At 35.2% G+C, this 22,357-nt stretch overlaps 2 protein-coding genes across 2 annotated transcripts; both read left to right on the forward strand.

Moving 5' to 3' along the window:
* The first annotated feature begins 8,917 nt into the window (after window positions 1–8,917).
* On the forward strand, window positions 8,918–9,871 carry LOC129008674 (olfactory receptor 52K1-like). The gene has a single exon (XM_054441038.1). The coding sequence runs from the start codon at window positions 8,918–8,920 to the stop codon at window positions 9,869–9,871; it is 954 nt and encodes a 317-aa protein (XP_054297013.1).
* A 9,376-nt stretch (window positions 9,872–19,247) lies between these two features.
* Window positions 19,248–20,192, forward strand: LOC129007703 (olfactory receptor 52K1-like). The gene has a single exon (XM_054438888.1). It carries the CDS (start codon window positions 19,248–19,250, stop codon window positions 20,190–20,192), a length of 945 nt encoding a protein of 314 aa, XP_054294863.1.
* Window positions 20,193–22,357: the final 2,165 nt, after the last annotated feature.

The raw sequence follows: 22,357 nt of genomic DNA on the forward strand, positions 1-22,357 counted from the left end.
AATTTCTGCTAATACTAGTGAAGCAACGTCATTGTCTGGGGTAAATACCTGAGGTTCTTTGCCTTATGCCAAGGAAATCAAGGACACAGACACACGTGGAGTGAGGTGAAGGGTGGAGGTTTAATAGGTGAAAGAAAGAGAAAAGAGAATAGCTCTCCCTCCTGGAGAGAGAGAGGGGCACTTAAGTGGATCTTCCCTTTTTGTGGTGAAGTGCATGAGGTTTTATAGGCTGGCTTGAGGTGGAGGTATCTGATTTACATAGGGCCCAAAGATTGGTCGGACCAGGTGTGACGTTTACATAGCACTGGAAGAAGCTGGCTGCACCACCCTAATCTTCTATTATGCAAATGGCTTCTGTACCTGGCCAGCGCCATGTTGCTTACTTTTTACTGTACACGTGGTTGGCAAAGAAAAGGGAAGATGTAACTGCCATTTTGAACATGCCTAGTCCCCAGGTAGCCCCTTTCCTATTGGCACAACTGCTGACATTCACCTGTGCAAGCTTGTAGTTTACCTTTCTATGTCTGCAGCTCGATTTTGCAGGCTGCTCTTTGTTAGAAAAGAAATGATTTGGGAGCTGCTTTTCATTAAAAGGAAAATCTTATGGAGGAATTCCTTACCCGCACTATCTGCCTAAATAATTTCTTTTTAACTCATATATCACTAGGATTCATAGATTCTATGGCTTATTTTAATACTTCTTTACCAGTGGAATGAAATTCATATTAACAACAATTTTTTTTTTTTTTTTTTTTTGAGACAGAGTCTCTCTGTGTCACCCAGGCTGAAGTGCAGCACAATCTTGGCTCACTGCAACGTCCACCTCCCGGGTTCAAGCGATTCTCCTGCCTCAGCCTCCGTAGTAGCTGGGATTACAAGCATGTGCCACCATGCCCGGCTAACTTTTTGTATTTTTAGTAGAGACGGGGTTTTATCATAGGTGTTAGTCTAAGTTTACAGAAGCACTGTATTTTTTCTCTTTAGTAGCAGTTATGACTTAGGAACTGAAGATAGAAGAATAACTATTGGTATAGTATATACTTGAAAATCATGGTGTCTTTATCTCATCAAAAAACTGAAGACATGATTGAAGCTTAGCTAATTTCATAGTCATTGTTTTTATTTATTTTAAAGAGAACAGATTTCTGTGACTACTATAGAGATTTTATATGTCAGTGCATGTCACAGCTAGAGCTTAGAAACTATTTTGCCTCAAAAATAATGTATCCGTTGAATATTTTGGAGGGGTGTGTGTGTGTGTGTGTATGTGTGTTGTATTTAGATAGGTAGATCATCTTAATTTTGGGAAAATTATAAAAGAAAGAGCAGAAAAAGAAAAATGGTTATCAGCTAAACATCTACATGTAAGTTTTCTATTTTATTTTAATATTCTTCTTAAAGCAATCATTACTTCTATTGTAAGTTTTATATTTTATTTTAATGTTCTTAGTGTAATCATTACTTCTTAAAATAATCTTAATCATTAAAACTAGTGTCTTAATTTAAAGACACTTGTCTTCAGTTAAAACTATTTAAAACTAATGTCTCAAGTTTGAAGGGAAACGTTCTTCACAATGATAATGACTATATTTTTCTGATATGCAATTGATATATTTTCACTTTAAAAAAAGTCAAATAACTTACAAAATATAAAAAGAAGAAAGTCAAAATACTATTCTGTAAAAAAAGAGGAAAAGAGAGACACACACACATATGCACACAAAACAGGTACTTTGGTAGACTTAGTTGAAAGACTTTAAAGGCCTTTCTCCAAATCGAGTTTCACTTCAACCTCTGAAAAAAAGACTCTGAATAGCCCTTGTCTTATTTTGAATAATTTTTGTCTTAACTTCATCATCCAAACTAATCTAAAGTCTTCCCTTTGTAAAATAAAGTTTTCACCAAACAAAAGCAAGGAACTTCCAACTTAGTTACATAAACAATTTAAAAAGAAAATTCTAAATTTTCATGAATTACTTTTGAAGATTTAAATCAAACTCAAGTTTGGGATCAATATGTTTTGGTTCTATTCAAATAAAAGTTAAACTATTTTATATATCTCTTAAGGGAGACCACTAACAAACATTAGTTAATATATTTACTAAAAAAAATGATGAGAAACCTGGAATGATAAACAATAAATCTAGAAAAAAACCAGAAAATGTACTATATAACTCAAAATAAAGTAGTAGAAGCAAATCCAAGCATATGAATAATTACTTTGAGTGTAAAACGCTATTGTTATAAATCTGGTTAAAGATAATCATATACTGTTTATACAAAAGAGGTACAAAGAGCACATAAAGATGAAGAAAGTTAAAAAATGGGAAAAATAATGCTATACAAACATTCAAAGAAAAATCTTGCATAGTTTTATTAATAATAGGCAAAGTAGTATTTAAAGTGATAGTATTACTAGAAATAGCAATGGTTATTTCACAATGAGAGACATTTTAAGCAACCAAAAGTAATAAAATGTGTTAACTTATATGAAACTGAAAAAAACATCAAAGGATTAAAATATATATATATAAAGGTGTGGACATAGACAAAGATCATCTAAATGAGAACAGCAGAGAATAGCTATTCAGATTGCTCTAAAAGAGTATTGGCCACCATCATTTGCCTTTGTCACAGACTCAAAAGCAGTAAGAGTAGTGAGAAAGCTTTATAGGGAATCAAAGGGAAGGTTTCTGGTATTCTTCGGGGCGTGTAGAAGCTGGAAGTGGGCTAACAAGAAGTGGAGAAGTTGGCAGCAATAGACCGTCTTCTGTCCATTTTAAATGAATTGCTCTAGGCCAAAGGTCTGTAACCTTTTTGGCACCAGGGACCAGTTTTGTGAAAGACAACTTTTTCCAAAGACAGGGGCAGGAGAGGAGGGGATAGTTTTGGGATAAAACTGTTCCACCTCAGATCATCAGGAATTAGATTCTCATAAGGAGCACACAACCTTAATCCCTCACACCAGCAGTTCACAATAGGGTTGATGCGCCTATGAGAATCTAATGCCACAGCTGATCTGACAGGCAATGGAGCTCAGGCAATAATGCTGCGTAGCCCAGTTCCTAAAAGGCTACAGATTGGTACTGGCCCATGGCCTGGAGCTTGGGGACCCCTGCTGTAGACAGTCTCATTCTGTAAGAAACTTTCCCCGCTTTCCCCACCCTTCATGCAAGCTTTTCAAAATATCACTCAAATGAAGTTTTCTTGTGCTACTGCCACCTCTTGATATGCACTTTTATTTGATCAGCCCCTAAATCCTTCAAACCCTCTACAGTATTACATAGCATGAAAATTAAATCTGTAGCCATTTGTTTATTAAATTGCTCTCACATGAAAGGATAATAGAACCCCTCTGCTAGCATATGAAATGTCAAACCATTATAGCCAAGAGGAATCACTAAGTTAAACCCCAAGGTGGCAAGAAGACTAGAGCTATTTGTCTTATCTATTTACATTTCAAAGAGGAATGAGGAGGACTAAGGACTTGGAACCCTCTCTAGATGTTAAAAGGCAAGAGACTTGGTGCTGTATGAATCCTGGAGAGATTTTATTCAAATGCCAAATGGCTTCGTAGGGGACCCTTTTGGTAGGGTAAGGTTGAGGATAGGTGATTTCCTCCTTTCCCTTGGTGAATAGAAAAATCTTTTTTTTTTTTTTTCCCACTAAGGACTGTTTAGCTGCTTGTATAAAACATTTAAACTGGCTCTTACATTATTTATTGTAAAGATTAGTTAGGTAAAGAGGAGCTGATGTACTTATTATTTACTGTGAGGTACCTAATAAGAAATCTCTCCCTTATATGTCTCTGTTTCTGAACACCTGGCATGCACATTCACAGTAACATCAATAAAGATTATACCCTCTTGGTATCTCACACCCAAGAGGCTATGATCACATAATCCCATACACAAGAGCATATGATTACATGAGAAAGAAAAGGGAGTTTAGGCCACATGTAAGAATCTGGCCTTGTATTTTATGCTTGCTAAAGTATAGTGATGATTTGAAGATGAAGAAGAGCAATGAATTGTTGAAGACACAGCATCAGAGGGAATAAATAGGGTAGTTATAAGATAGTAGGTGGAGAATGTATGACTTAAACTTGAGGTTATGGATGCATTTAAGTTATTTTTAGTGATAATATCTAGGGTACAGAACAGGACCTAGTACCAGCAGCAGAATGGGGGACAACACCTTTAGAGAAGAGATTTAGGAACTGAAAAACAAGGTTACTGACATCATGAAGAACTGAGGTAAGAACAGTATTAGAGAAGGATAAAATGAACCAGCAACTAACATCCACAAGAAAGATGTCATGTTTCATAACTCAGATCTGGGAGATTAGCAGGTATAAAATCATGCAAATGATAACACTTTCTTTAAAAGTCCTCCTTGAGGAAGTAACATTCCATCTGTAACCTTAAAATGAGCAGGAAATTGAGAGGGCATTGGCAAGAAAGTTGGCTAGAGCATTAGCGTCAGAAGCAAAAAATATGGAACATCTTGCATAAGGAGTAAAAAAGTCCAGAATGGCTGAGACTCATGGAAACCTAAGGCTAAGATGTGTAGTGGAACATGATGCCAGAAGGGGTGCCGGGACTAGATTATAAAGGCACTTGCTAATCACTTTAGATATTGTCTGTTATAATCCATGGAATTAAGCACTTTGTAAAAGAAAGAGTATGGACTTTAATTCAGGTGTAATCATTTTTAATTTTAGTGACATAGGGGTTAAGTAAATAAAATGTGGAGCCAGAGATATATGAATTCAGATCCTGATGTCACATTTTATTACCTATAAAATTTTGCACCTTTTTTACATTTATCAACTTTTCTCTTTTCTCATCTGTTTAGTGGGGTTTCTTTTCCAAATACATTTTTGAAGATCGAGTTTTTTTTTAATATTTTTTCTTGATATATTCAGCAAATATATTTCATACCAAAGAACTCAACGGACCTCTGGGGAAAACATTTTTATTATCTTAAGGGATAGTTCAGAATAATTATTCCATCTAAAAGTAAAATAGATCTTTACTTTGGGAAAAGGCCCCTTAATCCCAGAGGGCCACTGATTCTCCTGCCACTTACAGCTTTTTAGAAGGTGGCTTTATGAATGACTGTCAGCTTTTAATTTGGATGAGTTAAGTTAGAGACACAGGACAGGAAAAGAGAGGAGAAAAAAGGAGACACAGGGCAGGAAAAGAGAGGAGAGAGCTACATTCAAACAACGGCATTTATAGAACTATGAGAACCTCAAAAAGGTAATGCTCAGCTCTTTAAATACCCTTTGTAAAGTTAAAAATAAAGATTACAGGTATATATTAACAAGGAGAAATAGACCCTTCCTTTCATAACTGATGAAAATTAAGTTATCTGTTAATTAGCTGAAGTATAAGGAGCATAGGGTCAGAGATACTCCAAATTAAAATTAAAATAGCATTAAAAGTGCTTGAGCAGGACAGGCCATGGAAGAAGGGACAGCTCTGACCAAAGAACACCTGGTTTCCTTCCATTCAGCGTTAGAAGTTGATAAATCAGAACTTCTGTGCAAAGAAGATTATTTAGGAGTAAGCTGAAAAAAAACTGTCTATTTGTTGAAGTGATCAGGTGGGCAATCATTATATTCTTTTGTTACATTAACTGTTATTGTTTGTCATGTATTTATCCTCAAACTAGTTAATCTATAGAGATAAGAAGGAGTAGAAAGTATGGAAAGACATTTAAATCAATATGTGTATATTGAATGCACTTATTTAAGCATTGATGTGGTTTGCTGAAAGAGCCTTCACATAATGTTAGAAAACCTTTAAAATTCCCTGTGTGCTTGAATTTCTGGATGTAGTATATCATAATTTATGGCTACATGGGAGAAAGCCTTAGATGTATGTAGGTATAATATGAAATACGTTTCTCTGAAATAATGTTAATTAAAAAAATTCTGGGAGCCAACAGAGATGCATGAATAGCTTTATGTTTATCTGGAAGTGGAAATCTGGGTAATCAAGCTCTTTGAACCCTCAGCTAAAGCAGTAATTAACACGGAATCAACCTTTGATAAATAGTACTATCTCCCTGTTCTAAGAGTCCTATTTTCTAATCATGGCAAAACAAAACAGTGATAAAGATAAACCAAAGAGCAGAAGTCTTTTTATTTTACTATAAGAAGAGATAGCAGGGACACTTGTCTTAACTCTAATACGTATGTGTGTTGCTTAAATCGAAGTAAATAATAGAAATGTAATTGCATTTATGAAAGTCTTTGGAAGTATCAATGGAGCAGCGGTTCAGAACGTGGCTTTGGAGTCACGTGGCTGTGCAACTACTTGTGTTTTCATTCTACTAAACATCATTTCATGCCAGTCTTTGGGTTGGGTCTTAGTAATACCTAGCTGTGCTACAGTTCCTACACTGAGGAAATTTTAATTTTATAAGTAAAATAGATGTCATGAAATACATGAATAAATATAATATTCCACAACTTAATAAGCTATCAAAGTGAAATATAAAAAATATATAAAAATTCAATGAGAGCAGAGAAAATTTCTGCCTAAAGTAATTCAACAGAGTCATAGAGGAGATTACTTTTGACCTAAGTACTACAGGATGTGCAGTATTTTGCAAGGGGAAGTTGCCGGGGGAAGATGGGTATGTGAAAAAGTCAAAATTTTACAAAGAAGCATGGTGCATTTGGGGAATAGTTAGAATTTTGGTGTTACCCTGTGGAGAAGATAAAGAATAGCCTGGTGAAAAGGCTAGAAAGAATGGTTTATTTTGTTAGCTAAAATTAAAATCTGATTATGCCATGCCTTTGGTTAGACAATTTACTAGATCTATATTACCTGTGGAATAATGATCAAATTCCAATGCTTGCTTTATTAAATTCTTTCTCTTTGTAAGATAATCTTCTAAATTGTTAACATGTTTTAATTGACTTAATCATCTTTACAACCTTTTGTTATCCCCATTTTATAGACTAAAAATCTGAAAAATGAGATAGTATTAGTATGATTTGGGCAACTTAAGCCTTATTGTGGAGATAAATGAAGTTAATAAGATAACAGGAAAAGCCTATGATGGGAAAGAAAAAAAACAGAAGAAAGAAAACGACCAAAAGCCAGAAGTGATAGCATTACGAGTGACAGCTGATAAATTTTAAGGTTCATTGAACTTTGTTTCTTCTGCGCTACATACAATAATTTAAAGTATTGTGTAAATAATCATTTTATAAAACACAGGTCAAATTGGAAAAATTTCAAAATACCTTTGGAAGTATTTCTAATCAAATGTGTAGTCAGTATAAAGTACTTTATATTCAAACAAAAATACTGAGTATTGTAAGTCATATTTCAGTTTATGGGACATCTGGTGAGGTTTTATAAATTATAATGAAGTACTCAGGGTTCATTATTTGGAATCTCATTGTTATTAAATTCAACAGATTTTTTACCAATTAATGAACAGTGTACAGAACATGCTGTAAAAGGGATAACCAAAATTTTGTAAGAGGATATAAATAACCTTGTAATTAGCCTAAACTTATTTCAAAATTATATTTCAATTGCTTTTATGTAGATGTACGATACATATTTATAAAATCGGTAGATAATACTGATTAAATTCAAGGTATGATCAGTGATAAATGCTTAATAATAATAGAAATACATTTTAATGATTATTTTAAAGTATTTTATGAAATAATGCAAACTTAATCAAGTTTAAGTGCAAAGTCTGTATAAGCATTTGCTTCAAATCATCATAAAAAATTAACATTAAAAACTAAGCAAAGTGTTGGTAGGTTATACTTGACTATGCATAACAAAACAGCTTAACTTTGCAGTCATGAAGAGGTATGTTAGATTTTTTTGTGTCTCAGCCACTTTTTTTGTAATGTCATTGCATCATCTGTAACACCCTCAGATTCTAATTAGTAAAATTGAAAATATGATATTTAGCTTGCATTGGTTTTCCAGCTAAAAATTAATACAGGTAGATTTTAGGACAATATATTTTTCATGTAAAAAGAAATTAAATATTTTATCCCTTTCTTCACATTAAAAAATTGATATAAACAGAACTCACACTACTAGTGTAAAAATCAAAAGAGGTGCCAGGTGCATTGATCCATCTTGTGACTAATAGGTTCAGGTAAAAATAATGAAAATTAAGAATCACAGGACACACTGGAGAATATATAGAAGTAGAAAATTAGGATTTCTTAAAACTAGGCTTAAAATAATTGGCCATATAAGGTGGGAATATTTCTCTTGAAAAAGAGAGAACTTAGTGAATACGTGACGTACTCTCCTGTTTGGGGAAGACTTCCATGCAGAAGATATGCAAAGTCTGTGGAACTCCAGAGGAAAGGGCCAATATTGCCTCAAAGATCCTAGGGATAGGTTCTGTGACAGTGCTAGGAAAACAAAACATGTAATGAACTGTCTAAGAAATGAACAACCATACCTGGCAGCACTCAGACATCAGCTAGAGAATTGTATTTTAGGATAATGTTAAGCAGGAATTTGGGATAGTTTAATTATAGGATTTTTTCCATTTGTAAAATCCGATGTTGCTATCAAAAGCTCATTTGTCCTATGATTAAATCAAATAGTAAATTCAAAAATTGGCATAAAATTTTTATTGTACATTGATTGCTAACGACTTTTTTTTTCTTTTAAAAGTTTCATGAGATTCATGACAATTTACAATTACTACTTTCTATCTGGCTATACAGTTTTTGCTTTGTGTCACGGTATTTTTCATTCTAAAATACAAACTTGAAAGTATTTCAGTGTGATATTTTTGTATCTTCAGATTAGTTTTTCATTTGTTTTCAGATTTGGTTGTAATGACCTTGGCAGAAAACATTTGCCTTAAAATAGAGAAATCCAACTGCAAAGACAGAAGCAGCAGCACCATGGGACCAACCAACAAATCCCAAATATCTCCAAACACCTTCTTGCTGATGGGCATCCCAGGACTAGAGCACCTGCATGCCTGGATTGGGATTCCCTTCTGCTCCATGTACATGGTGGCCTTAGTGGGGAATGTGACCATCCTGGCAGTGGTGAAGGCAGAGCGAAGCCTCCACCAGCCTATGTTCCTGTTTCTGTGCATGCTGTCAGTCACTGACCTGGTCCTCTCCACATCCACACTGCCCCGCATTCTCTGTCTCTTCTGGCTCAGAGCCCGTGATATCACCATTAATGCTTGCTTGGCCCAAATGTACTTCATCCACAGCTTTACTGCCATGGAATCGGGCTTCTTCCTGGCCATGGCCATTGACCGTTATGTGGCCATCTGTGACCCATTGCACCATGCCACTATTCTCACACACAGTCGCATTGCCAAAATTGGAGCTGCTGTGGTACTCAGGGGAGTGGTCTTCTTTTTTCCACATCCCATCCTGCTCAAACAACTGCCCTACTGCAGAACTCGAATCATTGCACACACTTATTGTGAGTTCATGGCCGTGGTGAAACTGGCGTGTGTGAACACAGGGACCACCAAGCACTACAGCCTCAGTGTGGCCTCTATTATTGGGACCTGTGATGGCTTTTTTATTACTGTCTCCTATGTTCTAATCCTCAGAGCAGTCTTTCATCTTCCATCACGGGAAGCAAGTCTTAAAGCTCTTGGCACGTGTGGTTCCCATGTCTGTGTCATCCTTGTTTTCTATTCCACGGCTGTCTTTACCTTCCTGACCCACCGCTTTGGCCACAATGTGGCTCCCCAAATTCATATTTTCATTGCCAATATGTACCTTCTGGTACCACCCTTTCTTAACCCCATTGTTTATGGTATTAGGACCAAGAAAATTCGAGACCATGTCATTAGTTCTCTAAGGATAAAAGTTGCCCGACTAAGCTAAAATTGTTTGCAGAGTTGGCAGAATCACAAAGGAGGAGGGCAAATGATTGATCCCTTTCTCATAAATGACATTAAATTTCACCCAAAGAAATCAGACATTTAATCAAATTTTAATGGGGAAGAATGGCCATATATAATAGAAACTCCCCAATTCTAGTGCATACAGTTAGGTGTTATATATTTTGTGTGCAACTGGGCTTTGGCGAGCTTACTTAGAACTTGAATGGGTAAGGAATCTCCTTCTACTCTTTGCTACTAATGAACTGTGGTATAACTATGGGTAGTAGTTTACTTTCAAATAAGAAGCGATTGAAAAAGGGGAAAAATCCATGAAAATATTTTAAAATTCCCATAATCTGCTACTGATAAATTCATGATAACTGTCAATATTCTAAAGAAGAGGCAATGTAACTGGCTTCACATCCCCTCCATGCATCAAATAATTTTGCATGCATGCACAAGAACTGACACACGGTACAAGTTGCCAAACGGTAGAGGTGGAATGATCAACATTGCGATAATCAAGTCAACATATCTTTGAATACTCTACTGCTCATAGAATATTATCTCTTTACCAAAAATAACTTGTGTCTGCCATTGGTTTGTTACCTGAATTAAGATAGTATCCTTTAAACTTTTATCACAGAGTCTCCTGAAAACGCAAGTAACTTTATGCTTGGCACTACATTTTTGGGACATTGCCTAGAGCTTTGTCAGGCCCTCTGAACTTGATTCAAATATACTGGCCATCATCAACATGCTACCACCTTTTGTTGAAAGAAAATATTTATTACAAATCAGTCAGTTTAAATGTATTGGTGATGATGCTACTGGAAATACTAAAAATAAAATTATTATAGAGAATATAAATATTTTTACTGGAAAAATCTGGATTTTCTTTTCTTAAAAATGTAACTCATTTCTTTTCCTTTTGGCTAGTACAAAATTAAAAATACTCTAGATACAAGCAATAAATACATGCTAAGTTTTATTAAACTGTTCTTCTCTTTTTAGTGATTTACAATTTTTAAAATATTATTTTCACCTTCTTTCTTTTCTCACTATTTGCTTTCTATTCAATCTTAAGCCTTCTTTAAGGTAAATATCTTGGCTTCCTTTCTATATCCATCTTGTTTAAACACTACTAAATACCACTGTTTAATCTTCTACCATTTCTCACTAGGACTACTTCAACAGTTTCGACTGAAGTCTTCAAGGCATTAGCTTGTAATTACTATTTTCAGTGCAGCATCTACATTAACAACAGAGTTATCTTCCTAAAAATTTGTGTGTGTGTGTGTGTGTGTATGTGTGTGTGTGTATTAAAAAAAAACTTCGTCGTATCGGACCCATGCAAGATCCAGGATGGCAAAGAAAAGCTATATGAACTACTTTTCCCCTTTTTCCCTTAATGTTCTTCCACACAAGTTGCAGTCTTTGTACTGTCCATGAAGATTCACACCTGCATTCAAACAATATATCTCTTCACATCTTCTTGTCTCTATTTAGGATTCTACTTCATGCTCCATCCCTTTTTCTTACCTAGAAAGAACTAGTCTTCAAGACATAACTCCTAAACTCCTGCACCTTGTTTGAAAGATTAGATTATTTCCTTAAGTCATACTAACTAGAAATTCTTCCTACCACTGTTATAAAAAAGTCATAGTGTATTGTAGTTAAGTCTTAATAGCCCACTTTGTCAATTAAACCATAAGTAAAGTTAACGGTTAAGTGAACTGATTCTGAGGACAGAATACCAGAGTTAACTACTTATATTAGTCACTTACTGTCTTGCATATACTCAGGCAAGTTGCTGAAACTTTCTGGACCTTGCTGTCACAGTAAACAAAATGAAGATTATCAAATTTATTTTCCTGTAGAGTTTTTTTTTTTCTTTTTTTTCAGACAGAACCTTGCTCTTTCGCCCAGAGTGAAGTGGTGCGATCTCGGCTCACTGCAGCCTTCGCCTTTCAGGTATAAGTGATTCTCTTGCCTCAGCCCCCCGAGTGGCTGGGACTACAGGCATGCGCCACTACACCAGGCTAAATTTTTTTGTGTTTTTAGTAGAGACAGGGTTTCACCATGTTGGCCAGGCTGGTCTCAAACTCCTGACCTCAGGTGATCTGCCTGCCTTAGCCTCCCAAAGTGCTGGGATTACAGGCGTGAGCCACTATGCCTGGCCATCTTATAGAGTTTTAATAATTAAGTAAGTGAAAGCATGTAAGGCAATAGTCCCACACAGTAAGCCCTTAATAAGTAAACATTAGTTAAGGATATGGATTATCATAACAAATATAATTTTGTATGTATACTGTATGCCAGACTTTGTTATACACACAGACACACACACACACACACACACAGGCATATATATGTATTTATCATTTAAGTTGTGTAATTATCACATCAATCACTAGAACAGGTGTTAGTCTGATTTTACAGGTGAGGAATTTGAACTCAGAGAGATTGATTTACCAAAGGTCACTTATTAAGTGACACAGTCTGGATTTAAACTAATATAAAAATACATAAACCCACGTTTATAAACTGTCTTTATTTACTTTTTGTTCCTAATGCCATTCAGTATTCTATGCCCATGTGTGTTCAATGAAAGTTTTCTGAAGGAAAGAATGAAGCAATAAGATATTTGGAATTACTTGTCATATATTTTAGAATTCCTAATCAGGTGATAGTTTTAATTAAGTATCTGAATTAATATTATAAGAATATTGTTTAATAATATTTGCTAAGATAATGGAGAAACATGACAATAAGAGTAGGAACAGATCTCTCCAAGGCTAAAGAGAAGAGAACCCCTAGGGACATGGAGAACTTCAAGACTTACATCTTTTTATCTTTTTTTTTTTTTTTTTTAACCATTTCCTGACCATGAGCTGCCTACTCTGGTACCTCAGTCTATATTGTTTTCTTATTTGGAACTACCCTTAATCATGGAGTTTAATTATATTTACTGATATATATCAAGATTGTTTATATATTAGGTTTGAAAATGTAAACTATGGAATCTGTACCTTCAGGTTATCTGCCAGTGAACATCAAATTGGAAATGTTCAATAACAATAAAAGTATATTCTCAAAAACACTGCATTAAATTCTACCTAAGAGATATTCAGCTTTTTAATATATTCATATAATAAATACTCATATTTTTGAAGTGGCAAACTATACCAGATTGTGCTGTATTCGGAGCAAAAGGGAGCAAAGGAGAAGTCCATGCCTCAGGGAGTTATATTGATTCAGGAGGGGGGCAGGGAAGTGCTGGGTACAGAAGGGCAAGGTCCCTGGGGAGTGCTCCACCCTTGGGCCTGTACCCATGGACCTAAATGAGAAAAGGCACTCCTGTGGAAATTTCCTGCCCTAATGTTGCATTTTCCAAGATCACTCTGGCCTGCCATGCCCCTATCCTGTGATGGGTATTACATGAATAATGGCAGGGGGGTTGGGCTTCTAGTGTATCCATCACCCAAATATTGGACACGGTACCGAGTAGGTAAGTTTTTAACGCTTACCTGTCTTCCTCCCTCTTTTAGAGTCCCCAGAGTCTATTTTCTACATCTTTATGCCCGTGTGTACCATTTGTTTCTCTTCCACTTATAGGTGAGAACACATGATATTTGATTTTCTACTTCTGCATTAGTTCACTTATGATAATGGTCTCCAGCTGCATCTATATTGATGCAAAGGACATGATTCTGCTCTTTTTTATGGTTGCATAGTGTTCCATGGTGTGTGTGTGTGTGTGTGTATATATATATAAAATATATATACACACATATATATAAAATATATAATATATATACACATATATATAAAATATATATAATATATACACATATATATAAAATATATATAATATATATACACATATATATAAAATATATATAATATATATACACATATATATAAAATATATATACACACACATATATATTATATATATATACACACACACACATATATATATCACATTTCTTTATCCAGTCAACTGTTTGTGAATATTTAGTTTGAAACTGATGTCACAAATCAGGTCTAGGAGTATTCCAGAGAGATCTTTAGGGTTTTTTAGGTACACAATCATGTCACCAATGAACCCAGATAATTTAACTTCTTCTTTTCCAGTTTGAATGCCTGTTATTTCTTTCTCTTGCTTGAAAGCTCTGGCCATGACTTCCAAAGCTATGATGAATAGGGGTGGTGAGAATGGACATCCTTGCTTGTGGAACGTAATGAAATAGGCCAGATACAGAAAAAAAAAAAAAAAAACAAAAACAAACAAACAAACAAAAAAAAAACCTTTCATTATCTTAGTTATATGTGGAATCTTAAAAAAAAATGTTGAATACCCAGAAACAGAGAAACAGAGTAGAAAGGTGATTAACAGGGGTGGCAATGAATGGAGTTGGGAGGAGAGGGAGATGTAGGTCAAGATGTACAGAGCTGCAGATATATAAGATGAATAAACATAGAGAGCTAATATACAGTATGAGGACTATAATTAATAATATGGTATTGTATAATGAAAATTTACTCAGATAATAGATTTAGGTTTTCTTAGCATAAATAAAGTAGGCCGGGTGCGGTGGCTCATGACTGTAATCCAAGCACTTTGGTAAGCCAAGGTGGGTGGATCACCTGAGGTCAGGAGTTCAAGACCAGCCTGGTCAACACGATGATACCCCATCTCTACTAAAAATACGGAAAAAAAAAATTAGCTGGGTATAGTGGTGCATGCCTGTAATCTCAGCTACTCGGGAGGCTGAAGCAGGAGAATTGCCGGAGCCTGGGAGGCAGAGGTTGCAGTGAGCCGAGATCGTGCCATTGCACTCCAGCCCGGGTGACAACAGTGAGACTCCATCTCAAAAATAAAATAAAATAAAATAAAATAGTAAATAAAGTAACTATGGGAGATGATACATATATCAATTTGCTTTAATATAGTAATCATTTCACTGTGTATATCAAAACATCATGTTTTACAGCTTAACCACGCACAATAAAACTATTGTGGTATATTTTATATAAAATATGTGGTATATTTTGTATAAAATATGTGGTATATTTTATATAAAATATGTGGTATATTTTATATAAAAAAGACACCGTTGTGACTGCAATGAGGTAAATGGGTTTGAGACAAAGAATGCAAAGTACAACGTCTACAAAGAATACAAAGTACAACATAAATATAAAGTTTACTAGTATAATATGATAGTGACTTGATTCCGGTTGGCAACAACCATGATGGAAAGAATTAGGTTGATTTGAGTACCCTGATTACACTTTAGGCTGTGGGACATGCTTAAAGAAGACTCTGATAATCTCAGAGCTTATATGACTGTCACTATCCCTGGCAATATTATTCTAGGCTTAGAGTCCAGGGTCAATGATAAAAACATGGAGAGTGTGTGTGTGTTTGTGTCTGTGTGCATGCTCATGCATCCACACACCCGTGTGTGTATATGGGTGCATTTATTCATACAAAAGTGTTTAAGGGCCTACAATTTGCAAGGAACTGTGGAAATAATAGGGAAAAAGTACAGCCTAAATTACCATCATGGTGTTCACATCCCACCACCTTCTCTAACCAAATAGTTCTCAACATTTTCTCCCCCTTTTTAGGTCTACTCGCAAGTTTAGTTTCTTATTCCTACAAGAAGTCCTTTTGAAACTCAGTTCTCCCTAACCCTAGTATTATACAACATATTTTTTTCCCTAGGGCTCCTGTCTTGTACTTATTTCAGTCACCCCTGTGTTTCTTTTTTATATATCTTATTCACCAAACAATGGTAATTTCTCAATTATTGTTTTACTTAGTACATAATTCTTTTGCCATTTTTTTGATGTATTAATTCCATCTAAAAAACCAAGACTCTTAATTGAAGTGTAAGTTTTACTTGTGGAAGCCCCAAAGTCACTAGAAACTAAAATGACAAACTATTGATTTTGAAGCAAGCTATAGCAATTTGTGTGCCATTATAGATGCAAGCAACTCTGCCTTGAATATAATCCTTCCATGGCTCCAGACTTTCTTTAATTTTTGTCCTAAATGATTTCTCAGTCTGTACTCCTCCCTCTGGAGTTCCTAAACCAAATCAGCATACCTCCTACAATACACTAACAGTTTTACAGCGCTTCTAAATATTTGCTATTATCCACATGTGCTGTCCTCAATGATTTACTGTGGGATTTGTTCCCCGAATATCCAAGCTATGAAAAACATGTTGGCTAAGTAAAAGGCCACTAGGGATGCAGGATGGCCAGGGAAAACCAACATAAATCTGCCTCAAGCCCACACACTTCATCTTATCCTGGAGATCCACAGATCTTCTTCATACTTCAAGTGGATTTCGTTAGTCTTTGAGTCATTGTGATCAGACTCACAACTATCTACAGGTATTACTCCAGGAAAAGGGACAAAAGAGGGTGGCAGAAAATGTTAAAAAACTCCGAGGTGCAAAAAGTCATGTAGGAAAAGTCTTTTCAAATTCTCTCAACCAAATGCCACAATTGCTAACCCTTGTAAGACCATGGTTAGGTTCTGCAGTGCTTAGAATGACTACTAACATTATTTAGAAAATAGTAAATATCTTTCAAATTTTTGCCTGATGTTGCCTTTACTTTCAGTTAATATTGATACAGTTGTTGCTGACAATTGCTTCTGATCATTCAGACCAAAATGTGCCACCTTGCTTTTAAAGTTCCAATGTTATCCTATTACTACTACCAGATAATTTTTAACTATAGTATTCCTGATAAATGATCATTAGTTTCTACTTGAAAACTCCACTGATGGTGAGCTTCTGGTTTTACAAGAATGGCTTTCTGTTTGTTCTTGTAAAATCCTATGTTTGTGATAGGATCCTGTACTTTGTTAAACTAAAATGTATGTATGCATGTATTTATTTATTCATTTATTATTTTACTTTTTAACACCTTTTCTTTGGCCAGGTATCTACCTCTGGTAATTATATATATATGGAAAACAACCATATATATATGGTTTAACACATAATGAATCTAAAAATATTTGAAGACAAAATGACCATAATCATCAAATATTTCTTCTTATGATATCAATTTTAAGACTATCCACTTTCCTAGTCAAAGTTCTTTCAAAAAAACAAAATGAAAATTATTTTTTCTACATTTCTCTTAACTTTGTACTTCATAGAAAAGTAAAAAAAAATGCATTTCTAGGGCAACAAAACATTCAAAGAATTATGCTATGAATATGTATGTATTTATACAATATTGGAATTTAATGACAGACTTAATCTTCACTACCAACTTTGCAATATATGTCTCCTCCCATTTTGTAGAGATTTTAAAAAATGAGTCTGAAATCATTAAATAACTTGGTCAAATCACATAGAATAACTGTCAGGGCTGCGATTCTATCCCAGACATGTGTTATCTCAAATACCTTGGTATTTTCACTATAGCAAGTTACCTTCCAGGAGACCTATCACTAAGCTGTGGTGTGCGTTTTACCAAATGGAGTTGGCATATTAAAACTTATATTGAATAACTAAATTGATGACGAAATGCTCAGTAGTATTTTTAAAAACATGCTACCCTCTTTGAGGATCTTACATATTTAGAGTAAATTAATTTTCAAAAGCTCCACTCAAAGTTTATATAATCTAACCTTAAGTTTCTTAATTTTTTTGTTTTAAAGGCTAACACTATGGCCAAAATAAAAATATATAATTAGTTAGAAGAAACTTAAAAGTGATGAATTGGCATTAAAAATTGTGAACATACTAAATTAGAATTTGGAATTCAATTGATATGGATATAAATAAAAACACTAATAATTCAAGTTCATTGACTAAAGCAAAATAATCAACACAATATTAACATTTCTATACTTTTATTTTTGAAGCAACTTTGTATTACACTTTTTTATTCTTTAAGTTTTTATTGGAATTTTTTTTCTGTGGTTGTTGTTTATAGAGTTGGAATATTTCTAACAAAATCTGGAGTCTGGCCGGGCGCGGTGGCTCACACCTGTAATCCCAGCACTTTGGGAAGCCAAGGCGGGTGGATCACGAGGTCGGGAGATCAAGACCATCCTGGCTAACAAGGTGAAACCCCGTTTCTACTAAAAAATACAAAATAAATTAGCTGGGCGTGGTGGCGGGCGCCTGTAGTCCCAGCTACTTGGGAGGCTGAGGCAGGAGAATGGCATGAACCCGGGAGGTGGAGCTTGCAGTGAGCCGAGGTCGTGCCACTGCACTCCAGCCTGGGCGACAGAGCAAGACTCCGTCTCAAAAAAAAAATCTGGAGTCTAAAACTTAACAGTGAAATTTAATTATAATCATATTATCAACAAAATGTCTTATTTTTATAGACATATTTTTGTATTTATTATATATTTGTTTGGTTTCAACTTTTAATATGGTGAGTAAATATCTATGAAAACCATAATTTGGTTAATTTATTTTACAAATAATTTTTAAATATGTATATCTACTTAGAATAGTTATATAACTTAAAATATTTAACAAATAAAATAAATTCTTATTTCTATAGAAAAACATGTTACTATTAACCCCTAAACTATACTCCCCTTATAAAAACACACAGATACAACTATATAAAGAAAACTATTAATTAACTTTATCTCTACCCACTCTCAAAGCTGGCTTTATTGAGCAATCTGGAAACTTAATAGTAAATTATTATCTATTGAGGTGATTTTGAATTCCACATTCATCATCCAAAACATCTGTTATTCCTCCAGATTACCCTCATGCTTCCTAGGCATAAGATCAGCAGACTTTCTAGGTCTTTTGTCAAAATCAACAATTTGTAGATAAATGTTCCAGGATGAATATCGAAGCACCAACTCCAATCCCAGAAACTGGGGACGATTAATTGGGTATGATAAAACTGGGTAGGATTAAATTTAGCTTCCTTGTCTTGAGTGAAAACTATGCTTTCTGGCTTGTTCATATCCTTACTCCCTGTCTGTGATGTTGAAAACATTGTTCTGCCGTGGACTGATACCTAGAAAAAAATCCTAGAGAATTGTGAAACTTGAATATTAAATAGAATCACAGCTACAGGAGAATCTGAAAAAAATTGAGTTGATATATCCTTATTGAAAATGTATCTCTGAGACTGCATCTCCCTTTTGCAGATGAAATAGCCAAGGATCATTCCTCTCTCCACCCCTAGTAGCTGAAGCATTCATTTGATCATTAGTTTACACAAAATAATCATGAGTTTCTCCACCATAAACTACTGTAAGGACCAGCATTTTATAGGTGCAAATGACACAATGATTCCAAAATATTCCTTGTTTGTTTGTTTTTCCCTAGGAATCAGACGTTGAAGAGCTCAGGTTAGGGATGTCCTCTTGCAACAATTCCATTCCTCAGCCCTTGATATTTATCCTGGCTGGAATTCCTGGCCTTGAATCTTTCCATGGCTGGTTCTCTGTGCCTTTTTTCTTGGTATTTCTCATTACAGTCATTGGCAATGTCACCATCTTATGTATCATCTGGATAGGGAAGAGTCTTCATGAGCCCATGTTTCTTCTCCTGGCCGTGCTGTCAATTGTTGACCTGTGTCTTGTCAGTGTCACAGTGCCCCGTATGCTGGCTACCTTCTGGATGAATGCCAAGGAAATCAGTTTCAATGCCTGCCTCACACAGATGTTTTTCATTCCTTCCTTCTATGTCATGGAGTCTGGGATTCTCCTAGCCATGGCTTTTGACAGATTTGTGGCTATCTGGTACCCTCTAAGATATACAACCATCCTTGGTAACAACATGCTTGTGAAGATGGCACTGGCTATCCTGGCAAGGGCAGTGGCAGTGCTGACCCCAGCCCCCATTCTGGCAAAAAGATTGCAAAGCTTCCAAACCGCCATAATTGCTTACTCCTACTGTGCATACATGGCTGTAGTGCAGATAGCCTGTGAAGACATCTCTGACCACATTGTCTATGGACTCATGGTTATTGTAGCATCTGTGGGATTTGATCTGTTTTTTATCATTCTATCATATGGACTTATCCTTCATGCTGTCTTTCAGATACCATCTTGGGATGCACGGGGCAAAGCTCTCAGTACGTGTGGCTCTCATCTTTGTGTCATTGGTCTCTTTTATTCTCCTGTTGTCTTCTCTGTTCTGGCCCAGATTTTAGGCTACCTTATGGCTCCCCATCTGCAGATCATCATTGACAATCTTTACTTCCTGGTGCCTCCAATGGTTAACCCCTTGATTTATGGGGCCAGAACCAAACAAATGCGGGAGTGGGTACTGCGAATCCTTCACTGTTATGGAGACTAAAATTTATACCTTTGGTGGACAGGACACCTGGTGATGTTAAGCTGGAAGTCAAGTTAGGTTGAAGGTAGAGACAATTCCTGCCAGGTTTGGGTCTTCATGGGAAAGGAATAACCAAAGCAAGGGAAAAACTTAGTCAGTCAGAGTGATTATATAACTGGGACATGGGCTTTCAATCAGGATGCAGTTGTAAAACCTTCATAGCCAGAACCCTCCACAGATGCTTATGCAAGTAATAAAATAGGATAATATTTTATTGATAATTTCATTATTTACCTAATTACAACACATAACATAAATCAAAAACAGATTTTCAAATGAGGTTAAAATGCAATTTAGGCACATACTCTCATGATGTGTGGGCAAAAATAATTATACAAATATTTATACTTCTATATTTTTTTCTCTTCTGTATTTAGGTTTTAGCTATTTTGCAAACACAAAATAACATATGATGGAAAATTATCCTAACTGAAATAAATATACATAAATATCCATGAACATATAAATAAATAATGAGCTTCTTGTCTCTGTCTGAAGGATTTTCAAAGAAAATGCTCATCTTAGTAATATACAATAGATTGGACCTGTGAGGTAGGCATTTTATAAATTAAAAGAAACTTTACAAAGCTATTTTTTTAACTTTTATTTCAGGGGTACAAGTGATGGTTTGTTACACAGGAAAACACATGTCATGGGAGTTTGTTGTACAGACTATTTCATTACCCAGGTGCTAGGACCAGTACCCCAATAACTATCTTTTCTATCCCTCTCCCTCCTCCCACCACCTACCCTCAAGTAGACCGCAGTGTTTGTTGTTTCCTTCTTTGTATTCATAAGCTCTTATCATTTAGCTCCCACTTATAAGTGAGGACGTGTGGTAGTTTTATCTTCCTGCATTAGTTTGCGAAGAATAACAGCCTCCAGTTCCATACATGTTCCCTCAAAAAAACATGATCTCATTCTGTTTTATGGCTGCATAGTATTCCACGGTGTATATATACATCACATTTTCTTTATCCAATCTACCATTAATGGACAGTTAGGTTGATTCCATGTCTTTGCTATTGTAAATAGTGCTAACAATGAACATTCACGTACATGTGTCTTTATGGTAGCATAATTTATATTCCTTTGGGTATATACCTGGTAATAGGATTGCTGGGTTGAATGGTAGTTCTGCTTTTAGCTCTTTGAGGGATTGCCATACTGCTTTCCACAATGGTTGGACTAGCTTACACTCCCACCAACGGCATGTAAGTGTTCCCTTTTCTCCAGAACCTGGCCAGGATTCGTTATTTTTTGACTTTTTAATAACTGCCATTCTGACGAGTGTGAAATGGTATCTCATTGTGGTTTTGATTTGTATTTCCCTGATGATCAGTGATATTGAGCCTTTTTCTACCTGCTTTTGGCCACAAGTATGTCTTCTTTTGAATCGTGTCTGTTCATGTCCTTTGCCGCATTTTCAATCAGGTCGTTTGTTTTTTTCTTGTGAATTTAAGTTCCTTAAGATGCTGGATATTAGACCTTTGTCAGATGCATAGTTTGCAAATAATTTCCCCCATTCTGTAGGTTGTCTATTTATTCTGTTGGTAGTTTCTTTTGCTGTGCAGAGCTCTTGAGTTTAAATAGATCCCATTTGTCAATTTTTGCTTTTGTTGTGATTGCTTTTGGTGTCATTGTCATGAAATCTTTCCCCATTTCTATGCCCAAGGTAGTATTGCCTAGGCTGTCTTCCAGGGTTTTTATTAAATACCAACTTGTAAAACAAGAGATATATATATGTAAATCACACACATGTTATTAATAAACATACACCCAGATATTTATTTACACAAACATACAAATATACATACTTCTTTCAAATACATACTTCCAATCATTTTGTCCATAAATAGCTAGTTTGTTCTATCTCTCTACCTGTTTCTCTCACTTTGTTATGCTATCATATTTATATTTATGACATTCATACACCTTATCTGAAATATGCATACATTCAACAGAATGTGTATGTGTATATATACTGGATGCACAAATTCAATTTTATCAATAGATATGCAAAAACCACTATTAATCTTCTCACAGTTTGTCTGCCAGTTTTCAGAGACATAAATTTGCTCAAATAAATTAACAATCCATCTCAGAATGCTGCTTCCACATTCTCT

Source organism: Pongo pygmaeus, chromosome 9, assembly GCF_028885625.2.
Source record: "Pongo pygmaeus isolate AG05252 chromosome 9, NHGRI_mPonPyg2-v2.0_pri, whole genome shotgun sequence".
Lineage (NCBI taxonomy): Eukaryota > Metazoa > Chordata > Mammalia > Primates > Hominidae > Pongo > Pongo pygmaeus.

Excerpts from the sequence above, each read along its gene's own strand:
- LOC129007703 (XM_054438888.1), top strand. The coding sequence starts at position 19,248 with ATGTCCTCTTGCAACAATTCCATTCCTCAGCCCTTGATATTTATCCTG.
- LOC129008674 (XM_054441038.1), top strand. The coding sequence starts at position 8,918 with ATGGGACCAACCAACAAATCCCAAATATCTCCAAACACCTTCTTGCTG.